We start from the raw sequence: 22,373 nt of genomic DNA on the forward strand, positions 1-22,373 counted from the left end.
CACTTTTCCGTGTTTTCCTCCCGCGTAGAGCCGAATCAGGCGGATGTGGAACGACACGGTGAGGAAACAGGAGTCTTCCTTCATCACGGGAGACATCAACAGCTCGGCCACGCTTAACAGAGGTAAGAGCAAGATAGGGCACATTTGCATCCCATCACCGTTGACGTTTTCCTTTTTATTATTGTGGCTGAAGCTCGCCTATCATAAGCTGTCATTTAGTCCAACGCGGGGAGTCTATGCATCCCATAATGCTCATTTCAAAGGTGGGGTGCAAAACGTGAGAGCAAAGAAAAGAGATCATGTTATTTGAATGAAATGTTCTTTTCATGTTCATTTTGTCATCTTTTCCGACCCCATTGACAGAAGGTATATGTTTTCAAGTTTTAAAATATTGTATCTTGTTTTTTGACAAAAGTACAAAATACATATCCTTAAAATCATCAAAATTCACTTAACTTGTTGATGTGAAGTTATGTTGCTCATTTTATGATCAGAAAAAAAATACCTACGAAACAATCTATTGTCTGCAAAAAAAAACAACAACCAAGAAGATTTGGATTATTTTAAATGTTACCTAAAAAACAAATAGCGTATCTTAAAACAAACAATACTGTATAATAAACATGAAATTAGAAATACCGCACTTCCTGTGTGAGATTTGTTTGCCAAGTGCAAGAGAAAAATAATCATGTTTTGCCTATTTATTCTGAAACATTTTGATCATTTTCTTATTTGAATACGTTTCAACTAATGTTTCTAATAAAACAAGAACCTTTTTCCTTGCAGGTAAATTTTTTTTTATAATTTCACTTAAAAAATGATATAGTAAATATTTCCCCTCTAATTAATTGTTGTCTTTTTAAGGGATTTGTTTTTTTTTTTTTTAATTGTATTTTCTATTATATTCAATTAGATGTATATTATTTCACAATTACTGTTATTTCATATTGCACGAATGTTTTTGATGACAGGATTTTTTTGCCAAAATCGGAGAAATTAATAACTTTACAATATATTTTGTCTTATGTTCTCCCCCAAATTTTCACATTTGTCATGTTTAATATGTTGTTAAACAAGAGGATGGCCGCGACGAGTATCTAAAGGTGGTTTTGAGTACTGATACCTTCAATAGAGTTGATACATGGGACTAGTATTCCCATTGCTTATAAAATAGTCAATTCACAAGTCGAATATTCTACAAGATAATCATTTCTTAAATAATTTTATATAATACTCTGATTTCAAATATCATGTACGTGAATAGGAGAGCGTTTTTCTTCCCCTGCATTTTTTTTCTATCCAGGTTGTAACAGGGTATGTCAGTCGAAAAGAAAAAACTGAGACATGAGCAGATCAGATGAGGTTTTAAATACAGAATGTTCGGCGCAAATATGAGCCACAGAACAGTGGCTGTGAAAATTCACAAATGCAAAGACTAGTATGACCGACAATCACTTTTCAAGTGGAAGGGCAGTCCAGGAGTCAAAACGATACATGAAGAAAGAGCTGAAGTGGAAATTCCTCCTCACATGATTCTTTGTCCAAACCTGTTCAATTAGTTACTCACATAGTGTCAAGGCCACTTTTGACAACAAAATAAAAATCAATTGGAAAAACAAGAGAAGCTGTAAAATGATATCTCAATACATGACAAAGGGTACTAAATTATACAAACATGACTAAAAATAGACTGTGAAATTTTCTAATATTACAAAATACACTACCGTTCAAAAGTTTCTTAATGACCGCCGCGACCTCTGTTCATTTCCCGTTGCATCTAATGTTTTGCTTTTGTGGTCAGTGACATTTTTCGAATGATCAATCATTGCACAAATATGTTATACATGGAAGGCAAAACCTTGCATAGAACGTGCACCCAGAAAATGTATGGGGGAAAAAAAATGCATGTTATACAAGAATAAATAGTTTTATGGCCGCCCGATTGAGCCAATGAAGTGCCCAATGAGTGTGTGTAACAGATCCATCTGCTATAGTTGACTGCATTCGTCACTCTCTATTGTGGTGAGGGTCAAAGGCAAGGAAGTAGGTGTCATCACTAACGTGAAATATACATTCGCTTTCATTTGTTGGTCTCCGAGTAGAGGCGTGGCTTGCTTTTCCTCTGAGCCACTAATAAGCTGTTAGCATGACATATTGACGATAAAGCAGACACCGAGTGTCAGCGTCTGAATTATCGCACACTTAGAGAAGGAAGTGTTAGCAGCCCTTGCTCCCATTCTGATGTCATACCCGTCGATTCGTTGGTTTACTGCACAGGTTGGAAACCTGTGGCTCTAGAGCCACATGTGCCTCTTTAGCACTGTTTTCAAAGGTTCCCTGGAGCTTTGTTAAAAATATATGAAAAGGGAAAAATATGGGAAAGGGAATTCATCTCATCTCATTTGCTACACCGCTTATCCTCAGTAGGGTCGCGGGGGTGCTGGAGCCCATCCCAGCAATCATCGGGCAGTGGGCAGGGGACACCCTGAACTGGTTGCCAGCCAATCGCAGGGCACACGGGGACAGACAACTCACTCGCTCATTCACACCTATGGACAATTTGGACCGGCCAATTCACCTGAAATGCATGTTTTTGGAATGTGGGAGGAAACCGGAGTGCCTGGAGAAAACCCACGCAAGCACGGGGAGAACATACAAACTCCGCACAGGAAGTCTGGAGCTGGATTTGAACCCACGCAGGAGGTTCCTAAGACATGAACTGTGCCGCACATGCGCTAACCACTGCGCCATCGTGCTGCCCTGGGAAGGGAATTATTTACATATATTATTTTGTGATGCTTTTCTGTATAGGGAAAAACATAACACAGATATTCTTAACGTTTCTTAATGTTTTTAGATTTAGAATATACTTTAGTTGTAAAAGGTAAATGGTCTGCATTTATATAGCGCTTTTTCAAGTTAATGAAGACCTCCCAAAGCGCTTTACAATGTGCTTCACACTTACCCAATCGCACACAGACTCGTTAATAGCGGTCATGGAGCCATGAAATGCGCCTACCTGCTTATTGGGGTCATTGGGAATTCGGTGTCTTGCCCATGGACACTTCGAACTATAACACAGAGGAGCAGGGAATCGAACCTGCGATCTCTTGATCCCAAGACGAGCGCTAACTCCTGAGCTAATGCCGCCTATAAAGTTGTGTGTATATGTAGTGAAGTCAAGTCATGTTTATTTGTATAGCCTTTAACAACAATACGTCTCAAAGGGCTGTACGGAAATACACTTACATTATCAACATGAAATATAGGTAATAACAAAATGTCCGGTTAACAGCTTTCTGAGGTCATTCATAAGAAATTGGATATAAGTGTGTTTTTAGCTTATATTTAAACACTTCCGCAGAGGTTGCAGATCGGATCCCAGAGGGCAGAGAATTCCACAGCACTTGCGTTTTTGTTCTTGGCACTTTGGATGAACTAGTAGACCGGCATTTTCCAAGTGAAGACTGGGCATGGGCGTTTTTGACTTCGGGGATAATATTTTTTTGGTTAGCTTCTCCAGAATAAATATTAGGGGTAGTGGCGTTCTCATTGGTAGAGTGTTTTGTTTACATTTAGCCTCCACACAGTGCATTAAGCACAAGGTATAAGCATTGATTATGAAGTTTGGACATGAAGTGTAGCAGGCCCTCAAGTGACCCCATTATGAGATATTTAACACAGATGCAGAGACAGGGTACAGAGACGGACAAAAGCATTCAGTAGCACTTTACTGCGACCTTGGAGGGATGTCGAAAATGTTGCCAGCAGACAGCACAAAGCCAAATTAACTAAGCTGTCACTTAAAGAAATTGCAATTCTATCACGCCGATAAGAAGCTTGATTCTCTCTGAGGTGACGTGTTACCAACCATATCGAGCAATCTTTGTTTTGTTCCAAAAAATATTATATGAAAAAATATCAAGCTTGGCCGGGGTGCTATATCTTATCCTGATTTAATTGAGAAGCACTGATCCAAACAGAATTTGTGTAATGATCTTAATCGGTAGCCACATGTTCAGCTATCAATATAGCTGTGTCCTCCCCCTGCAATAACCTGTGGCTGCGAGAACAACTTGACTGGCTTTGCCCTGGCTTTCACCTCTAATTGTTTTGGCTGGTTTGATTCACTTGTCATCTTCTCTCCCTCTTTTCCCTCAGCACACTTCATTTTGCTCTACTTTATCCCACTGCGTCACATCCCCCTTCTTTTTTAACTGGACTGTTGCTTTTCCCTCCCTCCTTCCTTTCTCTGTCCGGCTGTACCAGGAACCATGGCTAATCATCTTATAACTAATGCTCTCCTTCGTCCCCACGGTACTAACAATCCTTATAACACTCTCCTGGGGGACTCTGCAGTCTATAACAACCCTGGCGCAGGCATGTACAACACGCAAGGTGTGCATTGATCTTCTTCTTCGCAGTGTGTTGCATGCAGTGCTGTAGTTTCATAGCTTTGAATTATTTTGGCATGATTGGTTCGATTGTTGTGATGTTGGCTTTTGTGTATAGAGGGCAAATCCTGCCACATGTAGAAATAAATGTATAAATGAATAAATACAGTGGAACCTCGGTTTTCGAACGCCTCTCAATTCGAACAGATCGGTGTCCGACCAAAAAGTGCGTACAACTATTGCATTTAAGAAAGAAATAATAGCCAAATATGAAGGAGGTGTGCGAGCGCCTTTTGCTGACCACCACAAAGGTAAGAAATCCTATTCATAAGAAATGTGAATGTACGATTAGCCTGGGTGAGCTTAAGGTTTACGTTAAACATTCAGGGAGTTGGAACGGAGCCCAACATTGAGGGTGTTGGAACGGAGCCCCCTTTCCAATGAACCGCTCACCACTTGTTGTGGAGACCGGGGCACTAAATAACTTGTAAACGACCTGATTTTTTTATTTTTACACGTGCATGTTAGGGGAATCTTTCGTACGGAAGATTGCGAACGTACGATTAGCCTGGGTTAGCTTTATATTTACGTTAAACATTCAAGGTAAACATCCAGGTTGTTGGAAGGGATTAAAACAATTTACATTATTTTTAATGGGAAAAACAATTTCGGGGATCGAACAAATCGGTCTTCGAACAGGGTTCTGGAACGGATTATGGTCGAGAACCGAGGTTCCACTGTACCTAAAAATATATGCCTTACAAATAAATAAGCATAGAAATAAATCACGTAATACTTAAACATATGAGAGAAATGCAATGTATTTGTTTATTCGGGTATTTTGTCACTTCTTTATTTCAGAATTTATTTTGTTGCGTACTTTTTTTGTGTATTTTGTCACAACAAAATGTTATTTGCAGAGTTTCCTGGGCTTTTCCCCTAGTAGTTGATCAGAGATAAAGGAATCGTCTATGGGTGAAAAGCTTAACCAGTTTGACCCGCCCCCTAATTTGAATAACATTTAGTTGTGAGAAAATACACAACAAAATACATGACAAAATACAAAGCTAATACATGAAAAATACATAACAAAATGCACACAAAATCCATGACGAAAATCACATCAAAATAATTGACAAAATAAATACCGTACATGCAAATAATGATAATACATTTTGAAATGCTTGAATAAATGAATACATTACATTTAAGTCAACTATTTAGTAATTGCATAAGTTAATGTATGTGTTCATTTATTTCTAGGCTATGGCATACATTTTTAGTTATTTTTGTATGTATTCATTTATTTCCATATATGCCAGGGTCGGTCCTCTATGTTTGTGGTGTGAAATATTGAATGGCTCTGAAAACATTTGCATTCATAAAACACTGGGTGAAAGAAAATAAAACAATTTGGGTTACTCTCAATTGTGGATCAATTCACTTTTTAACTTAATAAGACACAACTACACTATGAATCTTAAATAATAATAATTGTATATATATATATATATATATATATATATATATATATATATATATATATATATATATATATATATATATATATATATATATATATATATATGTATATTATTTGAACACCCTGCTTTTTTGCTATTTCTTCCAATTTTTTGCTATTTCTTCCAATTAGATATCATGGAGGGGTCTGATATTTTCATTGTAGGTGCACGTCCACTGTGAGAGAGATAAACTAAAAAGAAAAATCTAGAAATCACAATGCATGATCTTTGAACGATTTATTTGTGTGATACAGCTGCAAATAAGTATTTGAACATCTGAAAAAATTAATATTAATATTTGGTACATTAGCCTTTTTTTTGTTGCAAAAAGATTGTGGGATGTTTGGACGCGTTCTAAGGGATGGGCAGGGCACCTGTATGATGCAGCAGGGGTAAACCAGTGAAAGCTGTCGGGCCCTGCTGTTGAACAAAAGAGTGTGTTGTGTCACCCTGACCCGAGTGACATGGCCACTTTCTTGTGTCCCGTTTCATCTGAAGGGACGAAAGCATGACCAACTTAAGTTCCAAGGTGCCCAACTTGTTTGGGTGTTTGGGCATTTGGGTTGGCCATGGTCCAAAAATGTTTTTGTGTGTTTTTTGCTATTTTCTCCCCTTTTGATTTTCTTTGTTACTGTATGTGTTTGTCTTGAAGGAATATGACCAAGGTAGATAGATAGATAGATAGCCTTATTTTGCTATTACAGATGTCAAACATTTCCTGTAGTCTTTTACCAGGTCTGCACACACTGCAGGAGGGATCTTGGCTCACTCCTTTACACAGTTCTTCTCTAGGTCAGTCAGGTTTCTGGGCTGTCGCTGGGAAACACGGAGTTTGAGCTCTATCCAAAGAGTTTCAAATGGGTTAATGTCCGGAGATTGGCTGGACTATGCTAGACCCTTGATATGCTTCTTACGGAGCCACTCCTTCATTTATCTTGCTGTTTGCTTCGGGTCGTTGTCGTGTTCGAAGTCCCAGCCACGACCCATCCTCAATGCTCTGACTGAGGAAAGGAGGTTGTTCCCCAAAATCTCACAATGCACGCCCCCCAGTCATCCTCTTTTTAATGCATTGCACTCGTTCTGTCCCATGTGCAGAAAAACACCCCTAAAGGACCCCATGTTTCATAGAAAAGATGGTGTTCTTCGGATTTTACGCTTAATTATTCTTCCTCCAAACACGCTTGGTGCAATTATGACCAAAAATTTCTATTTTGGTCTCATCTGACCACAAAAGTTTCTCCCATGACTCTGCTGTATCATCCAAATGGTCATATGCAAACTGAAGACGGGCCTTGACATGTACTGGTCTAAGCAGGAGAACCTTTCGTGCCATGTATGATTTCAAACCATGACGTCTTAGTGTATTACCGATAGTAACTTTGGAAATGGTGGTCCCAGCTCTTTTCAGGTCATTGACCAACACCTGTTGTGAAGTTCCGGGCTGATTCTTCACCTTTCTTAAAATCATTGAGACCCCACGAGGTGATATCTTGCATGGGGCTCCACGATGATTGAGATTGACCGTCATGTTTAGCTATTTCCATTTTCTAATGCTTGCTCCAACAGTGGGCATTTTTTCACCAAGCGGATTGCCAATTGCTCTGTAGCCCTTTTCAGCCTTGTAGAGGTGTACAATTTTGTCTCTGGTGTCTTCTGAACAGCTATTTGGTCCTCGCCATGTTACAAGTTCAAGTCTTACTGAATGTATGAGGTGGACAGGTGTCTTTATTAGCTAAGGACCTCCAACAGGTGCATCTGATTCAGGATAATACATGGAGTGCAGGTGGACTTCTAGTGGGCGGACTAACAGGTCTTTCAGGGTCAGAATTCTAGATGATACACAGGTGTTCAAATACTTATCACACAAGTAAATTGTTAAAAAAATCATGCATTGTGATTTCTCGAGTTGTCTTTTTGGTTTATCTCTCTCACAATGGACATGCACCTACGATGAAAATTTCAGACCCATCCATGATTTCTGGTTGGGAGAAATAGCAAAATAGCAGGGTGTTGAAATACCTTTTTTCTTCACTGTATATACGTTGCAAAGCAGCATTAAAATAAGGTGTCTGTGTTTAAAATAATGATTATATATATATATATATATATATATATATATATATATATATATATATATATATATATATATATATATATATATAATGTGTGTGTGTGTTTGTTTGTACATATATATGTTTTTGTATTTTTTGTTTTCATTAATATAACGTAAAAGATTAAACTCTCTTTTTTGGGGGTCTTTAAAACTATACCCAAAATGTTGCCTAAGAATAACTTGTTGCCTAAGAATAACTTTTGTTTTGTTTATGCACATGATGCCCCAAATAAGTTTAATAATGTACCAGAAATATTGATAAATATTATTTGTACGCGCTTTTTATTTTTTTGCCAAAAATAAGAATCAATACATAGTAGGGTGATTATGTTTCAATTTACTTAAAATTGTAGTTTTTTCCTGTTCACATTTCCAACAGGGAAAATACGTTTTCACCTTAGAAAAATGTATTGTTTTTATTTATTTATGTTTGCACAAATAACCCCAAAATGGGGTTATTGTGTTAAAAACCTCTTGAAAATGTTGTCACCTTCAGTTATATATAGATTTTTGCACATGATTCCCCCAAAGAACTCCCAAAATGTTTTTTTTTAAACTTACCCCAAAATTGTACTTGTCTTAAAAAATGGATAAAGTTATTGTTATTTGTTTGTTTTGTTTTCTGCACAAAGACTGTATCTTTAAGAGCAGCCTTACAATGACATTGTCTTTAAAAAGGTGGTTGTTTTGCACAAATAACTTCCAAAGTGGAGTTATTAATGAAAAACACACATCAAATATTCTCACCATATAAAGTTTATAATAGATTTCTGCAAATATAACTAATACAACCTTGCCCTCACACTAGTTCATTAGGCCAAAAAACATAACAAAAAATGAATGTGGTTTTAAAGCAAGTCTTGGGGTTTTTAATAAAGAACCCTCAAAATGGGGCAATCATGTTTATATTACCCCAAAATTATAATTGTCTTAAGAAAAATGTTTTTTTTTTATTTTGTTTTTGAACAAAGAACAGAATTATGGAATTGTCCTTAAACATTTTGTTTTTTGCAAAACTTCCACAATTGTTAAAGATCACACAGAAAATGCTGTCACATTAGAAAAAGCATAGATGTTTTGCACATAAAGCCATATAAGTTGCGTTTTCTTAAAATAATTAAATATAAATGGTGCACCTTTTTTGAAACCCCTTGAAAATAAGTAATATGCTTACAGATCAGATTACTAGTTTACAATTTTAATCATATCAAATTACACAAAACAGTCAACACTAAACCAGGCAAATTTTGTTATAGACATCAAAAAATTGATTCCTATTCCCACAACACACTTTATTAACAATATTTGAAATGACTAAATTGTTTATTTAAAAGAACCCACAAAAAATAAAGTTATCCTGTTTTAACCACCAAAAAATGTTGTGTTTGATCGTAACAACCTTAAGAAATTAGTTATAATGATTAGAATTTTTTATTGATTTACAAAAAAATATTTTGACATCTCTAACTGTTAAGTTTCAGGACTCTTTTCCTAATCATCCAGATTAAAAAAAAGTTTTACGTTTTTAATGATTAAAAAAAGCACATGATCACATTAATCATCTATTTTTTTACCCTACAAAATATTGTTTAAAATTAGTTTGCCCTTATTTCTTTATGTGTTATCTCATTTTGTCGCTCTGAGCAGTGATCTTCACCCAATGCTGTTATTTTCCTCGTCATGACACGACATCTGTCTTGCATCTCGGAGCTCAGACAGCGCATTAATTATTGATTCCTCCATTTCCTTCCTCCATGCTGTTTTCACTGTCCAAAATTCCGCTAATACCTTACGGTTATCCCTCATCCCTTCTGTGTGATTCATCGAGGTGTCAGAACAGTTGCTTGCTCTCAGATAAAGCTTTTATTTTAATTCTATAGTTCATTGTCCATTCTGCATGAATTATTGTTAACAAATTGTTGGGCTTAGTCCAGTGTGAAAGAATCTTGCTTTACATGGATCATTCTTAAATTTTGAGAGTCACCATCACTCCCTCCAAAAAACAACCTGAATCGGGTTGAAAATGGGTCAATCAAATAATTGAATGAATTTGATCCAACTTAACTGTGTATTTTAGTATTAAATTACGTAGGTTTCAGAGTAGTTTTGAACAAGTAACCATACAAAAATTCTACAAATAAATATTACTACAGAAATGCTACAATATCCAACTACAGTAATACTGTAAAGTACTAGGCTGTCACGACCCAGAATGGAATCTTGGACTAAATTGCGTTAGTTTTAAAGGAATCTTTATTGGATTGAGCTGACAGAGCTGGCTTTGGGAGCCGATGGTTGTCGGTCGCTAGCAGCGTTGGACGGAACAGCAGTTCCGTGACAGGTAGGCAGGATCAATACATCTTAGCGGGCAGGTTGATGGCCAGGGCAGGAGAGTAGATCGTAACACGGAGCAAAACAGGTCAGAACCGAAGGCAGGAATCAAAACAGGAGAGTAGTCTTTGGTACTTGGTAATCTGGCGAAACACACAGGAACACAGAAGTACGCTCTGACTTCCTGGTCTGGACGCTGACCGCTTACGAAGAGAACGTCAGCCAATCAGAGAGCGCGCTCCAGCGCGCCAAGCAATTGCCACAGGTGACTTCACTTCGGCAATCATGACACTAGGCATATACTAGAAAATACTACTATATTAATACTGCAAAAAATACTACTGTAGAAATATGACAAAAATACTACAAGAATTATAATATGGAAATGCTACAAAAAACTACAGAGATAGTACAAAAATACTACTATGAATACATACAAAAATATGACCGGAGAAATACTCCAAGAAGCGCCCAAAAAATACAATTACATAATACTACTAAACCAAATTTTGTACTAAAAACGGGGACCTAATGTATTATTTTGCCTCAATTGTGAGTGTTTCAAAAGCAAATGGATGAAACGAATCCATTAAAATATATATAAAAATACATTTATTTCATATGTCTGCATACATTCATATCTGTTCTAGGTCTCCAGGATCAGCCCCAAGCCCAAATTTTGTAACCCATTCCAAATAGTTGCCCACCCTTTGGTTATAGACAAAAAATATTATTTGGGTGTGGGTTTAACCCTGGAGAACCCCAGAACTATTTTTTCTTTGGAAAATTGTGACCTGTGGGTTCTCTAGGGTTAAAATATAATGATCAACTTTTGGGGAACATTTGAAGATTTTTTTTTTTTTTTCTCGTTTAAAAATCAAGTTGTGATAAACAAACATCACAGTGTTTGAGCATGTCCTGATGAAAGTAACCTTTTGTATTCTATTTTTAAAAGCTTTTGAGTGAAATATAACCTTATTTTAGGTAATAGTTCACAAACCGGACAATTTATGGAATAAATATTGAATGTAAATTGACTCTTTTTTTAAAGCTTGTTTAATAAAATATGACAAATGATTTTAAATTGTACACAGATTACATTATTTTGGGAGATTTAAAACCAAATGAACCAAAATGTTTTGGTGGTTTTAAATAATGACTCTTTTTTTAATTGTTCAGTATAGTATGACCTAATTACTTAGGTTGTGAGGAACAAACCATACAATTCATGGGGTTAAAAAATATATTTGATTATTGTGGTTTATTTAAATAGTAAGCCAGTTTTTAGAGTTGTTGTGTAAAATGACATATTTTCAAAGCATGTTAAGTCTAATATGACTAAATTATTTAGGTTGTAATATTCAAAAGAAAACATTTGTGGGAATTTAAAACCAAATTTTGAGGTTGTTTTGATGACCCAGTTTTAGGGTTTTATTCAAGTAAGATAGCAAACATTTTATTTAAAACTTATATACAACTGAAATGTTTTAATGGTCATACACAAAGAACATTTTGGGTGTTTTAAACAAACAAAATAATCATTATTTTAAACATGAACACATTATTTTAATGCTGCTTTGCAACATAGACACATGTCGTGGCTTATAGAAAATTAAATAATTATTTTCTGGGTTATTTTTAAGCAAAACGCCCTTTTTGAGGAAGGCTCTTTTTGATCAAAAACCCTATCAAATTTCGACTTTTTTTAGTACAAAAGCAAGACATTTTGGGGGGAATCGTGTGTTGAAGAACAACCCCGGGAATTGGAACAAGATAATGGAAGTTTGCACCATCACTATCGATTTGTGCATGTGTTGCCTGTTGTCACTACAATGTATGTTTATTAAATAAACAATAACAAAAGTGCTACCAATGTAACTAAACAAAATGCTTGAATTATAGCTATAATTTAATATTGATCGCTTGTTCTGATTTCTGACCTGACATTTATGTCTCTCCCTTTCTTCCCTCTTCTCCCTCATGCATTCAAAAGCGTCTTATCGAGAGACAAGTAAGATTTAAGTTCATACTTTTATAACATTGACTTTCTTTTCTTATGTCTCGCTACTAAATGTGCTTCATTTCTTCCAAGAAGAGCTTGCTTTGGCTGTCAGCCTTTCCGAAGTATCATTTTACTGATTTGATTTGATAGTGAATCTTCATTATTCACAGAGGGCTTTTCTCATGTCACTCAGATTTTGAGGATTTAATTCGAAGGCATTCGAGTTGCTTTCAACATTTGAGTGGCTTTAAAAAAACAAATGAAAATATCCACTTACTTATGGCACAACTAAAAACCCCAAATTGGCCAGAAATTTGAAAGTGTGCCTTACAACTTGGTGCACCTCATATATCTCAGTATACGGTAGATATATTTGAAATTGCATACAGTATTCATAATTATCCGTTACGACACAAGGTTATGGTATGGGTTATTCTTACTATTGGGTGCCATTTCAGCAATGGTAATCTTCACTCAAAAAATGTAAAGTATTCAATGTTTTCAACATTTCATCTAGAGAGGGGATTTTCAAACTATAAGAGAAATGGATTGGTCCAGCTCAGGATATAATTCTGTAACATTTTTTACCAATTACTTCACACATGACAGAGCCCAAATTTATACCCTGTTACTGTGCATAGGAGTAACAGGGGGTCATTGTATGTTGAAGTTAGCTATTACAATTAGCGTGATAAAAAAGAGGTTACTATACGATGATTACTATGAAAGATTTTCAACTTGTTTAATAACCATATTCTCAAAACTGCAAGTACACTTTATATAAGCATAATGGGGTGGACGTGTTATAATTTTCCTCTTTCGTTAACCAAAAGAAAACATTGAAAAAAGGTTGATTATTCTTACTCATCTTCTCCTTGAATGTTTGCCCTCCAAAAATATTTTTACGCCTGAGAGTCATATGACTAAAATGATAGCCAGCAGACATTTTCTATTAAACTCTTATCAGAGTAACGGGACTGACAGCTCACACTGGGGCACAACATATTTTAGAGATTTTAAACGTGAAAAAAATGCACTAAAAACTGGAATTGACATTAGGTGAAGAATAGCATTATTAAGACAATACAGAAATGATGAAACCCATGAATGTATTAAATTGTTCTCACTTAAATTTGTAACAGAAGTCAATCAAACATGAGTGGGAACATAGCATTTTTTGTGTACTTGTATGACAATCAGAGTACCGTATTTTCCGCACTATAAGGCGCACCTAAAAGCCTTTATTTTTTTCAAAAGCTGACCATGCGCCTTATAATACAGTGCGCCTTATTTATGGATCAATGTTAAGTCGCAAAGTCTTCCAACTTGCAGCCGCCGACTACATTTTCCCCCGAACGCCAAGTAGTCCGCGGTGTATGCTGGGATTTATTTACCAGCATTTCATTGGCTAACCAATGTGTCAATCATCATTTGAATCTCTCACTATAAGTTATTCGGAGGTCAAGGGGCGGATCCTTTTTATCATTTACAGGCTGGCATAGGCTTAAGCGGCAAAACAAAGCCTGCAATTGGCCGAAAAAAGATGAATGTGAATAGCACGTGGTTGACGGCATAGAGAAAGCATTTTTTACTATTCTGTATTTGTAAATATTTTATTCTCCTGGATTTACTACACTCACGGAAATAAGAGGACCATGGCTGCACATTATTATTGAACACAACGACTTCGGTGAGCTACTCCGGCTATTTATTTTCCCTGTATCTTGTTTCAGACTGAACTCGATGTTTCTGTGATAAGCGGTGATAAACTCAATTCCAAGTGTTTATTGTCATATGCACAGTAAAGTTGCGAGCGAAAAAGAAAATAAAAACTAAGGAATGGTTGGCATTTCTTGAATCCCAAGACTTAAACCTTCCGAATGATGGAACGATGCATTTGAGTGACATCATACGGACACCGCATCCGCACGTGTTCTCGACACGTATTTGCGTCTTTGCAACCTTTCGGAATGTTAAGGGGGTAATAAGTTTGACTGAACTATCTGACTGTTTTGTCGACGTTCCCATTGTAGCGCCTTATAATCGCGGTGCGTCTTATGTATGTCAAATATAGGACCAAAAACTATTTTTTCGGGGTGCGCCCTATAACCCGGTGCGCCTTATAGTGCGGAAAATACGGTAACTTATTTAGAAAATTATTTTATCTTGCATGTATATCAGTGTGTCCTATGGGAGAGGTCAGTTAACTATACTAGATGATATATATTTTTTAAATATAAGCCCATTTATAGACCAAATATACCATTTTATGTCTCTGGGACTCCAATGGCACCGAATAACAGGAATGACCCGTATACTACTGTATTTCTGGAATGGTTGACATTGCTGACAAAAATCGTTAAAAAAACAATGTTGGTATCGATCCGATCCAAGTAAATACAGTGTGGAATCAATTGATTCCAATCCAATACCAATAGTTTTTGTTTGGAAATGTGTCTGTTTAATAAATAACCCCCCTTGCGTTAGTATGAACACAGCATAGAAATTTAGGGCACTATGTTTTTACTTTTAGTAAATAATCACAATACAAACCTTTGCAAGAGAGAAAAAAAATATATATATTTCTGTTACAGCAGTTTTAGAACAAATGTCAAGAGAGTCATACCAGTGGTGGGTAGAGTAGCCAAAAATTTTACTCAAGTAAAAGTACTGTTACTTCAGAATAATATTACTCAAGTAGAAGTAAAAGTCATCCAAATACTTACTTGAGTAAAAGTAAAAAAGTACTTGGTGAAAAAATTACTTAAGTACTAAGTAGCAGCGTAGATGTTTTGATTTTTTTAAAACAACCAATCAGATTATCAAATTATTTTAAGTCCATCCAATAAACAAAAACAGAAAAAAACATTTAATTGAAAAGTAGATTAAAATAATCAATGTAAGTTCAAGTACTTTAATACACAATTAAATAAAAATAGTGTTAATATTTAGGCGCATGTAGCACCAATTAGCACATTTAAAGCCCCAATACTTAACAGGCTCTGCAAGCAGAACAACAAGCTAGCCCGTTAACTCGAACAAGGCAGACATTGAATATTGTAGCTGGTGTTTCACACCCTTTTTAAGGGGAAAATGCTTTTGATTTGAGGCCAGGGGTTCTCCTCCGCTTCTGTGTTTTCATAGTCTGTATTGCTAAGCGACATTTTTTATCTGTTTCAACCGTAAACAATCCTCTCACTTAAGTTCAACATGGTCACGTGACGAGGGTACTACATTTGGTTGGTTAAACGTGGTAGAGCCTGGCTGAGTTCTGCGTCAAAATAAATGCGCCTTAGCGTAGACAGATGTGTACTTCTGTTGAGGGGATTTATTAAGTAACGAAGTAACGACTTCAATGTTGCCTTATTTAGCGGAGTAAAAGTACCGTTATCTTTTCATAAATGTACTCAAGTAAAAGTATAGGGATTTAAAAATACTCAGAGAAGTACAAAATTTCCCAAAGCTTACTCAAGTAAATGTAACGGAGTAAGAGTACTCTGTTACTACTCAACTTTAGTATAACCATGTCAACATGTCAACTTTATACATTTCATTGCACGTTGTTTTGAAAATGAAGTCAGAAAGTGCAAATAGTGTAAACAATACAATGTAAAAAACCTGCTTTTACTAAAAAAAATTATTACTAACAAAAGTCAAGACAATAAAACAAAAAGAAACAGCAATGCAACAAAAATACAAATGCGATAAATGAATCTCAATAACACCTTCCATTGCATTTTGAAAGTAAAGTCCAAATAAATTGTAAACTCAAGTGGACTAAATTTGAAAGTAATATTGATATACAGTAATGTATAATGTTTATGACCCAGTAACAATAGTGAAATAGTGCTAGTTAAAATTGATAGACAATATTGAACTCAAGACAATAGCATCCATTAGATCCAAGTACTAGCTCACTATCATTAATATTGATATTTGGATCGATGTGCCCATCCTTGACACAAATAAACACAATAGCTTTAACTGTTGTCACAAATTTGTGCGCCTTATAGTCCAGTGTTTCTAATGTATGAATAAAATACGAAATTTTTGGAGGGTGCGCCTTATAATCCGGTGAGCGGAAAATGCATTACTTCACTCAAACATTTGTACGCATTTTTAATTTGTCCCTTAGAGGGTATCCTGAACAACGCAAGAGACTCCAGCGTTATGGACACGCTCCCCCTCAACGGTAACCACGGCAACAAGTACATCATGGCCGGCGGCGAATACTTGAGTGACGGTGTGCAAATTTTAGACCGAAGCGGCGGTTACGGCACTCACGGCAACCACAAAGAAACCACACTGGAAAAAAAGATCTTGAAAGAGCTCACCTCCAACTATATCCCCTCTTACCTCAACAACCACGAGAGGGTCACCAGCGAGCGCAGTCACAACTTGATGAATAAGCTGGTCAACAACAGCTTGGCCAACGGAGGTGAAATATTACTTGCATTTGCTGTTTGGATAAGAGCTGGGTATAGACCAGGGGTGGGCAGACCAAAATGGTCAAAATATAATGACAATATATATTGTAGTAAATTAAGTACTATTACTAAAAAAAAACCAAATAGCATATTATTGAGCATACAATATGAGGCTATGAGCGGTCCTGTGCTTCAAATCCGCCACAAATTATAAACACTTCCCTCTTTCTCTAGGAAGCTTCGCGGGAGGCAGCAGTAGCTCCAGCAGCAGCGGGGTAAGCGGCTGCATGGGCAATGGTAAAGACGACGTGGGCCCCATGGTTTTGGACAACCCTTCAGCCTTCCCCCATGAAGAGAACTTGGGCCTGGAGATCATTCGTGAGGAATCGAACGCCCCACTTCTGCCGCCACGCCCTGCTCCACCCGACAGCCACCCGCCGCCGCCTCCCCCGCACAGTTACTCCAGGCCTCGGCGGATGCCTCAGGAAACCAATGAGAGCTTTTTCCCACTTCTGACAAACGAGCACACCGATGAGCACAATCACTCACCCAACCACAGAGACTCGCTGTACACCAGCATGCCAGTCCTTACCGATCTCCCGGCCGGACAGGTGAATGGGTTGACGGACGGGGAGGAGGACTGTTCCGGGGAACTGCAACCCTGCAAGAGTGCAACTGCTCCAGAGCTGGATGACGTCTACTACAAGAGCATGCCCAACCTGGGGTCCAGAAACCACCTTCATGAGCTGCAGAGCTACTACCACATGGGCCGCGGAGGGAGTGACGGTTACATGGTGTCCGGCAACAAGGAAGAGTCTGATTCTTCGCCCGAGGAACCCCCTGTAGACCCTTCTCACCTGGTCACCAGTCTATAGAGCCAATCCGAGAGACTCCTTATCCCTCCCAACGCCCACTCATAACCTTCCACTCGTTTGTCATTGACTGACAGGCCTGACTGCTCTGCACCCTGGACCAAGTCCCGAGTTTTACGAACAGGATACCGCCGGGGCTGAATGTATTGTCAGCACGTTGTGACGCTGGGAGACATTTTGTTAATATGGAACTCTGGACCCGGGAGGGTGAAGAACCAGGGGGATCTATAATTCTATGTGTTTCATCGGATCTTGGATTAGATATGAAAGTTCTTAAACGTTGACATTCAGCATATTGTAACTTCTCAATAGTTACCCCCGCCCACAGAAGTGGACCATCATCCTCCCGGTGAAAGGAATCGTGTCAAACGGGTTCACGAGAGATTTTAAAGGACTACATGAGGACCACAGGCACAACTGTCAATCGAGTGGGGTCAGGGTGGGGGATGGACATAACGCACATTATAAAAACAGCAACAAAACTGTAACCATTTTTGATGTTCATCAGTGACAAGAAACTGAAGCTTCATGAAACACTTGCATTAACTTCTCTAGATCAACCTTTTTTCATTATAAAATGTCAGGGCAATCCGTCCACAAAAAGTAATTCCCCGCACCAGTTACATTTATGTGTTTTTTTGTTTTTGTTTTAATATGTTTAAGGTTAAATTATTATGTGGTCTAAATAAGTGTTTTTCAATCTTTTTTTAGCTAAGGCATACTTTATTTTCTTATTATTTTGTTATTATTAAATATTCAAGGTTAAAAAAGCAGGTCTGTCCTGAAGGGTGTGGTATCAAAGAACAGCAACATAATTAGCCGATAGCGACAATGATATAACAGTCAAAACAACAAACAACAGTGTGCAATGATAGTGAAAATAAAGAAAACTCTTTTGCAGGTGTCCAATATTATATTTATTAACTTATCAGTCAAACATGTTTAAAATGTATTTCCTGGCACCAGTTATTTGTTGGTTTATTTATGTTTTTATTCATTTTATTGGCTTAATTTTTTACATGGTCAGTGTTTCTCAACCTTTTTAAAGCAAAAGGCACACTTTTCCCCCCAAAAAAATCTTGAAGCACACCATTAATCAAAAATGATGAAAAATGTGTATGTTTATTTTTTATTATTAAATCATCGTGTTGTTTTAATTGACAGTATGAATTTGTTTGCATAATTTGTGATGACCATGAATCAGGAGGTAATGCAAATACTTCTTTTGGTTTATGATTTTGGATTATACTCTATTTTTAACCTGTTGTGCAAGTGTTACTATAATTGTATCCTGTTTTTCTTGAAAAATGACAAATTGATCCTTAAAAACATCTACATATCTGCCAATGGAACAAAAATATGTTCCAACAATTTTAGGAAGATAATATTTAATTCGGCAAAATTATGTACGAGATTTTTACTTTTGATTGGTTTAAACTTTAGTTTTGAACTTGCAAGGAGGACATGGAGAGAAGCCGTCATATAAGGAACATGTTCTGAGGCAATCCTCTGAGCCCTTTCTTTTGAAGTAGTGTATATGCGCATACAAAGCGGCATTGCATAAAAACACCCCCTAAACCTGCTTTAAAATAGCCACATACTATAATAAATTCGTACCTAAAATATTAATAAACCTAAACAACAATAAAAAGTTTTATTTACTATATTAAAGATTAATATACAGGTTAAAATCTATAATATAACATTTTTAAACTATTTACTGTACCTTCCAGCAGCACTTTCATTCCAGATACTCAGACACATTATTACAGACAGAAAAAGGAAATAAAACCTACAAAATCACAATAAAGTATGATGTGGTCCCTCTCAAAAGCAAGTGGGACAGCACACATTATTACAGGCAAAAAAAAGCAGAAAAAAACACAAAATCACAATGAAATGAGATGTGGTCACTCTCACACACAATTGGGACTGCCCCGAACAGGAAAAACACATCGAGCAGGAGATGATTGCCATCTACTTTTCCTTTTATCTTCTTTTTAACATAATTTCACCAAGGGAAAGAAAGGCCGCGCCTGGACCCACCATTTGACAAACACTGATCTAGAGGAGTCGTAAAATAGCACAAGTGCTTCATAAAGCTTCATTCCAACCATCAGTACATGCTCTACAGGAGTCCCAGCTGGTGTCATATGTTCCTTCCTTCGAGTTGTAGTGATCCAGGCTGCTGTTTATTTCGCTAATAACAATGAGAGCTTGTAAATCCAAGACACTAGAGTTTTTGTTTTTTTTAAAGCGAGGGATTGAAAATGAGTGGTTTTCTCGTCCTCTCTTCTGTAAAAGTTCTCTTATCAAAGAATTACGACGAAGTGACGGGATCATTTCGACGTATTGTATAGAATATAGATGTTGAATACAGATGTTGCGTATGAGCAATTCTTATTTGTCGGTTGTTTGTGGAACTGTCGGGGACGGACAACAAAAAGGATGGGCGACAAAAAGAACAAGGAACTGTTTTTTGTGGAGACACACTGACTAATATGCATTTATCCTGCGCACACTTCTTTCTGGTCCTTTTTCTAGTGGCACCATGCTCACACTTTTGCAAATTGTTACTATATATTTTACACTGTGTAGTACAAATGGGGTATTGGAGAAGGTTGCCATGGGAACGCCTTTACTGGAGGTAAGACTTACATACGAGATGATAGCTTTTTGTGACAACATACAAAATACCTAGCAACGTGTCATTGTGCAGAAAAATATGTCCCAGAACAAATTATAATTGATTTTACAGTGCCTTGCAAAAGTAATACACCCCCCAAAAAACCTTTTTGACATATTGCCAAATGACAGCCTTCAAACCTATAGTTAAAAAACTAAAATATTTTTTAAGAGTCAACAATATTTGAGACGCATTTGTGGAAAAATAAATAATAATAATCCAACTGTTTATATTGTGCTAACAAATAAAAGACTAAAAGCTAAAGTTGCAAAAAATCTTTAACCATTTGAGTTATTACTTTGTTCAACCTTCTTTTGCTGCATTTGCAGGTTTTTGGGGTAGGTCTATAGGTTTGCACATCTTAAAAGAGAAAAATGCGCCTATTTTTCCTTATAAACAGCTCAAGTTCCTTAATGGTTAATGGCGATCGATCTTTCCACAAATGCTCTCTTGGGTTGAGGTCATAATTTTGGCTTTGCCATTTTAACACCTTTATATTCTAAGTTTTGAACAATTCCTATGTAAGTTTTGCTTTATATTTAGGGTCATTGTCCTGTTGGAAGGTGATTCTGCGCCCCTTTCTCACTCTTCTTGCAGATTCCAACAGACTTTCTGCCAAAATCACCCTGTATTTGGCTCCATCCATCTTCCTAACAACTCTAACGATCTTTTCCATAAAGGGCAGATTGATGTAGAGTACGACTAATAGTTGTCTTAGGCACAAATTGCCCTACCGCAGCTGTGTATGCCTGCAGGTCATCCAATGTGATCATCACCTCTTGGTTGCTTCTTTGATTGGTTTTATCCTTGTCTGGGCCGAAGGTTTAGAGAGATGTTTGCTGTGATATTTATGCTCTCTCCGTTTTGATATAATTGCTCACACAGTACTCTGTTGCGAAATCTTCTTCCATACCATTCCGGCTTTGAACTTTGCCCGTGCCTGCCTGTTGTGTTCTTTGGTCTTAATGGTGTCTGTGTTCCAGTGTCTTCTTTTATAGACCACTGAGCCCATCACAGAGCAGGTGCATTTAAATTGAGACCCAATGCACTTTGTTTGTCATTGTTTGTCATTTAAGTTAACAATGGATTATCCAGAAGTCATCTGGGAACTTCTGTTGTCAGTTTGCTGAGCTGAGAGAACAAGGGGTCATTATTTTTTCAACACCTACTCTTCAGTGTTTTTTGTAGTAAATCAAATATAAATTCTGAAATAATTTGGTTACACTTCCCAATTTTGTCTCACATCTTCATCCTTAGGAAATAATTTCAGTTTTTTAAGGTTTAGGTTTGAAGCCTAAAAGGTGGCAAAATGACAAAGTTCTTAAGGGGGGGGGTAATAATTTGGCTAGGCACTGTATTTTCATTTCGGTTTTCACACAGATCTGAACTGAAATAACTCTGCACGCTGCAGCACTGTCAAAGCCAATGTTTACTTATTTAGGGAAGAAAAAAAGTGTATTATGAGTAGCTTGCACAAATATCCCATTAGCCCCTCCCAAATTCCCTAAGATGAAAAATTATTTATTTATCGGTTTATCAAAAAGAAAAGCAAAACAAGTTTGGAGGAGCTAATGTTATGCAGGAAGAAATAGAACGGCACTAGGCAGTTCTTTTTTTTTTTTGGGGGGGGGGTATTTTTTTTTCACTTTAAATTATTATGATCATGTTGATGATTACAATATTATTGCTGATTATTTATTCTTTTTGTATGGGTTACACGTTGAATGATCTCATAACTAATATTTGTTGTAACAGTGAAAGTTGTTTGCCAACAAATAAATTACTGACAATAGATTTGAGGCTCCTATATGATGAAACGCAAACACCATGTTCTTTGATGATGTAGAAGAAAACATTGGACTAAATTTCACTGCAAAAATCATCCCTCCATCATAATATATGTATTTTGAAAAATTACCCATTAATCAGTTAAGTCCTGATGCTTATTTATTTTACAATAATTGTACAATGAAATATTCTACATTGCATTGAAACCAAATAACAAAACCTTTTTTTACAGACCCC

General features: G+C 36.7%; 1 protein-coding gene and 1 pseudogene across 9 annotated transcripts in view; one reads left to right on the plus strand and one right to left on the minus strand.

Moving 5' to 3' along the window:
* The window catches only part of adgrl3.1 (adhesion G protein-coupled receptor L3.1), a 385,181-nt gene extending 363,039 nt beyond the window's left edge, over positions 1 to 22,142 (plus strand). For 2 of the 9 annotated variants that reach the window (XM_088342694.1, XM_088342695.1), the window contains exons 22-26: positions 29 to 122; positions 4,270 to 4,398; positions 12,355 to 12,372; positions 16,499 to 16,801; positions 17,025 to 22,142. In XM_088342694.1, the coding sequence (XP_088198820.1) occupies positions 29 to 122; positions 4,270 to 4,398; positions 12,355 to 12,372; positions 16,499 to 16,801; positions 17,025 to 17,665 (1,185 nt within the window). In that variant the 3' untranslated portion in view covers positions 17,666 to 22,142. The remainder of the gene's footprint in view (positions 1 to 28; positions 123 to 4,269; positions 4,399 to 12,354; positions 12,373 to 16,498; positions 16,802 to 17,024) is intronic. The other 7 variants (XM_088342697.1, XM_088342699.1, XM_088342698.1 and 4 more) reach the window with 5 other exon arrangements.
* LOC148361889 (uncharacterized) lies at positions 6,787 to 9,854 on the minus strand (annotated as a pseudogene).
* Positions 22,143 to 22,373: the final 231 nt, after the last annotated feature.

The sequence above is a fragment of the Urocampus carinirostris genome, chromosome 8 (genome assembly GCF_059441175.1).
Source record: "Urocampus carinirostris isolate Australia breed hairy pipefish chromosome 8, RoL_Ucar_1.0, whole genome shotgun sequence".
In the NCBI taxonomy this organism is placed as follows: Eukaryota; Metazoa; Chordata; class Actinopteri; order Syngnathiformes; family Syngnathidae; genus Urocampus; species Urocampus carinirostris.